This window comes from Triticum aestivum, chromosome 7B, assembly GCF_018294505.1.
Source record: "Triticum aestivum cultivar Chinese Spring chromosome 7B, IWGSC CS RefSeq v2.1, whole genome shotgun sequence".
Lineage (NCBI taxonomy): Eukaryota > Viridiplantae > Streptophyta > Magnoliopsida > Poales > Poaceae > Triticum > Triticum aestivum.
The window spans coordinates 503,595,083-503,600,064 of NC_057813.1; the positions used below are offsets into that span (position 1 = coordinate 503,595,083).

At 46.9% G+C, this 4,982-nt stretch overlaps 1 protein-coding gene across 2 annotated transcripts in view; it reads left to right on the top strand.

Moving 5' to 3' along the window:
• The window catches only part of LOC123159339 (spore wall protein 2), a 4,948-nt gene extending 2,453 nt beyond the window's left edge, over nucleotides 1-2,495 (top strand). The window contains exon 2 of one of the 2 annotated variants that reach the window (XM_044577164.1): nucleotides 747-2,495. In XM_044577164.1, the coding sequence (XP_044433099.1) occupies nucleotides 758-2,044 (1,287 nt within the window). In that variant the 5' untranslated portion in view covers nucleotides 747-757 and the 3' untranslated portion in view covers nucleotides 2,045-2,495. The remainder of the gene's footprint in view (nucleotides 1-746) is intronic. The other variant, XM_044577165.1, reaches the window with a different exon arrangement.
• Nucleotides 2,496-4,982: the final 2,487 nt, after the last annotated feature.

Sequence of the window (4,982 nt, forward strand, 5' to 3'; positions counted from 1 at the left end):
TCCCAGCTACTAGGACCAGACATGTCCTTCCTGCATACTAGGACCAGACATATCCTTCCTTCCAAGACACCCATCTTTCCAACTTTGTTGTCTTAAGTTATAACTGTAAACTGCTAGAAACGATAAACTACCATTTGATATTTAACATTGTTATTCTGTCTGATTCCATATATGTTTTTTTATTTTGGTTTGGAAGCACTTCAAACATGCAACCATGCATCCATGTACATGATGAATCTCACTGTTAGTGTAGGAGATACGATGAGCTACTTGTCAGTTGAAAAATTTCACGGTGATCTGGTGCTTTATTTTGTTTAGACCGATGTCTGGTGATTTCTATCTATCATGGGTCATATTAAGGTCTCTTAGGTTTGTCAGTGGTTGGCAGAAGGAGAATGCTTGTATGAAGAAGATGCACATAGTTTCTATTATATCTGTATCATAGTTGCAACCTGCAAGTGCTTTCAGTTATATGGAATGGTTTCTAGAATGGGAGTGTGGTTTCAACAAGCATGCCCAATGTGATAATTTTGCATCAGTACTTACTTTCTGCAAAAGCAGCATTAATATTTGTGTACTACTCCAGAAGTGGAGCATGTGTCTGTCAGGTGTTATGCTACTTTTGAGTGATTATACTTAATGTTGGGTACTGTATGTGTTTATTGTCGAATTTTATTTTCGTCATCCAGATATATCAAGCTCAGTAACTCGTTGCCTGACCTTTATTTTTCATTTATCCTTTTCAGCAGTTGTAAAAATGCTTCATCATTCAAATAGCCGCCAGCAGAGGAACAGAGGATCAAAAATCAAAACGTTACTCAAGGTCACGTTACTCTTAGGTGTGGCTGTTTGGCTTGTGTATCAGGTGAAGCATTCTTATGATAAGAAAAATGAGTACTACAATGCTACCGAGGACCAGCTTTCCCATGATGATAGAAGCATGTTCCAGGGCAGGAAAGAAAGGCTAGGTACTTATGGTGATGGCAATGTGGAAAAGGCGACAGAGACAACCGATGTAATAGGCAAACAAGAGGAAGAGAAGAGTGGAGAAAGTGTCTTTGACAAAGACAATACTGACTCCCATGATGATGATTCTGGAAACACAGGGAGGTCAGAAGCTGAAGAAGGGCAAGTCAGTCGCGCAGATGATAATGCAGAAGCACATCGTAATGAAACATCTGAATCCAACTCATCTGATGCTGAGACTAAAACTGATGTCCATTCAACTGGAGATGATGTACCCCATGAAGAAGAGGCGCAAAGTGATGGATCCGCTAATGCAGGTCAGATCGATGCAAGCGGCAATGGCTCAGATGGAGAGCAAGCTGAGAAAAAGGGCGCAGTGGAGTCTCAAGCTGACTCTGGGTCCCTTTCTGAAGATACCAAGGCTGGAACAGGTGACGAGCATTCCGCTGAGACTCTTCCAGATGAAACAGGCAACATACCAGCGGTTCATAATGCAAATCCTCAAGGCGATGCAGCTTCCAGTACATCCGATGCTTATGGGCATAGCAACAGTGAGACTGTTCATATAGAGGTTGGGTCTGAACATGAAGGGGCAACAACATCATCTGTGACCACATCTGGTGATGCTGAGAAGGGTAATTCTGTGGAGACTAATCCATCTGATAGCATCTCAGTAGAAGAAAAGGCTGGTGGTGATGGCGAGAAGGGTTCAGAAACGAGTACAGCTAACGAGGCGTCAGGTGCCAAAGAAGCAAACCCTGAGGAAGGAAATGCTGCAGCAGAAGTTCGCGCTGAACAGGCTGCAAATACGCAGACAGAGAACTCCGATAGAGCCTCTGCTGCTGCTGCTGCTGAAGGAGCAAATGGTGGTTCTCTAGAAGAGACAAAGGCTGTGGAGAACCAGATTGATGGAGCTACAAAAGCGTCAAGCAATGGTGATCAGGACGATATCAAGATTGAAACCAACACATCAACCAGTGACGTGCACAATGAACATCAGAGTGCTGATGCCAGTTCTGGGTCGAGCGGCTCAAATGACACTGGCCCTGAACAAACTGGAAAAACTGAAACCCAGTGATAGCACCAAACGCATACGGACATTGTTCAGCATACGTGATTGTTCATGGACACGAAGAGGAGCTACTGCACATAGAAAGATTGCTTGTTTGTTCAGATTAAGGTTACATCCTTTAGTTGGTAATATTGCTGGTGCAGAACTGTGGTGCAGACTATGTTATCCATGCACTGAAAGACTATTTGCACGTCATGTTTTTCTTGCCAAGTTGTTACCTCGACAGTGTGACTTTGGCTGCTATGTTCCAAATCCTGCAAGGTACTCTGTTCGTTCGCTCGATACCACGCTGGCGACCTCTGTTCTTAATGTAACTGTAAGCAGGAGGATGCTTTGTTGCTTCTTGGTTACAGCTACTATGTTTGGTGCTGTTTTCTCTGTAGCCTTTTGGTGCTCCTTCTACACTTGTTTGGACTTACAGGAAAAGTATGGTATATTTTGTGAGATTGCATCTTTATCAGCAGAATCAGGATGCGGTCCGGTTTTTTTTCTCTTCTTTTTACGAGTGTCGCTACTGCCTTGTATTCTTTGTTCCTTAGTCGCTTGAAAAGAAGGTTGCGTGGATTGGGCTGGACATACAGTGATACAGACCATTTGTTGCCAAACATTCACTATCTCTGTACCAAAATATAAAACATTTTTTACAAATCAATTTAAACTGCAAAAGCAATTTTTTTTAGAAAAGGAGGATGACCCCCGGCCTCTGCATCTGGGCGATGCATACAGCCATTTTATTAATTATTCTCACAATAAAGCCGCCGTCTAAGCAATAAACTGTCGCTACACCTATCCAGCTGATGAAGGGGCGCAGATAGCCTGGGCTAATACCAAACAGATATCGCAGCCAAACTTAACATCTAAGACCTGAGGACCCATCCAGGACGCCTGCCGGGCATGGATCTCGCCGATCCGGCGTGCTCTCAGAGGCCACCGCCGCCAACTGCCACTGCTCCATCTTCAGAACTGTACTGATGCATCAACCTTGGTCGGTCTATCTATCGTCGACGCCACCACGGCGCCCAACGGCACCTCCTCCCTGCCCGCAAACAACTGTGCACGTCGCGGTCGCCACTGATACACCTCAGCACCATGCTGCCAAGTACCACCAGCCGACACAGCTTGAAGTCTTTGGAAGATCTGTCGTGCGTAGCACCTGCCGACCAGGCATGACAAAGCGTAGCACCTGTCGGTCAGGCATGGCTTGACATCTCCACCGAAGCTCCGTGCAAGACGAAGCCCCTCCACCTCCTGCCTCTGACTTCCAGCGCTGCTCCACAAATGATGCTCCCACGAGAGAAACGACACCGCAGTGCCGCCATCGTCCGATCTGAAACACCATATCCTAGGGTTTCCCCCAGAGCAACACGAGTGGGTCGATAGTAGATACACGACAATGCCTCCATCAAGGTAACGGCGTAGAACGCCGCCATCGCCTGCCAACGGCTCGGTTTTCACCGGCAACCATGTCTCCCCAACTCGCAGCCGGGACTAGATGATGGATCTCGAGATCCGATCACCAAGCCTCTGGCCGGCCATCTTTGACGACGAAGATGACCACCACCATTGGCCAACGAGACGACGCGATATGAAGTAGGGCGCTGCCAGCGTGCGTCCTGGCCAGCACCATCAACGCTAGGTGTTGGAAATATGCCCTAGAGGCAATAATAAAAGTGTTATTATTATATTTCTTTGTTCATGATAATAGTCTTTTATTCATGCTGTAACTGTATTATCCGGAAATCGTAATACATGTGTGAATACATAGACCACAATATGTCCCTAGTGAGCCTCTAGTTGACTAGCTCGTTGTGATCAACAGATAGTCATGGTTTCCTGGCTATGGACATTGGATGTCGTTGATAACGGGATCACATCATTAGGAGAATGATGTGATGGACAAGACCCAATCCTAAGCCTAGCACAAAGATTGTGTAGTTCGTATGCTAAAGCTTTTCTAATGTCAAGTATCTTTTCCTTAGACCATGAGATTGTGCAACTCCCGGATATCGTAGGAATGCTTTGGGTTTACAAAACGTCACAACGTAACTGGGTGGCTATAAAGGTGCATTACAGGTATCTCCGAAAGTATCTGTTGGGTTGGCATGAATCAAGACTGGGATTTGTCACTCCGTGTAAACGGAGAGGTATCTCTGGGCCCACTCGGTAGGACATCATCATAATGTGCACAATGTGACCAAGGGGTTGATCACGGGATGATGTGTTGCGGAACGAGTAAAGAGACTTGCCGGTAACGAGATTGAACAAGGTATCGGTATACCGACGATCGAATCTCGGGCAAGTACAATACCGCTAGACAAAGGGAATTGTATACGGGATCGATTGAGTCCTTGACATCGTGGTTCATCCAATGAGATCATCGTGGAACATGTGAGAGCCAACATGGGTATCCAGATCCCGCTGTTGGTTATTGACCGGAGAACGTCTCGGTCATGTCTGCATGGTTCCCGAACCCGTAGGGTCTACACACTTAAGGTTCGATGACGCTAGGGTTATAAAGGAAGCTTGTATGTGGTTACCGAATGTTGTTCGGAGTCCCGGATGAGATCCCGGACGTCACGAGGAGTTCCGGAATGGTCCGGAGGTAAAGATTTATATATGGAAAGTTGTTGTTCGGGTTCCGGGAAAAGTTCGGGTTTTTTCGGTATTGTACCGGGAAGCTTCCAGAAGGTTCCGGAGGATTCCGGAGGGGTCCGGAGGTCCGGAAATTGTTCCACCACGTCCAATACAGTAGCATGGGCTATAAGGGGGCGCCCTAGCCTTTATGGGCCAAGGGAACCAGCCCCCCAAGGCCCATGCGCATGGGAAGGGGGAAACCCTAAAGGGGGAGGCCTCCACTTGACTTGGGAGGCACTCCTCCCCCCTTGGCCGCACCCCTTGGGGTGGGAAACCCTAAAGGGGGCGCAGCCCCCCCTTCCCCCTATAT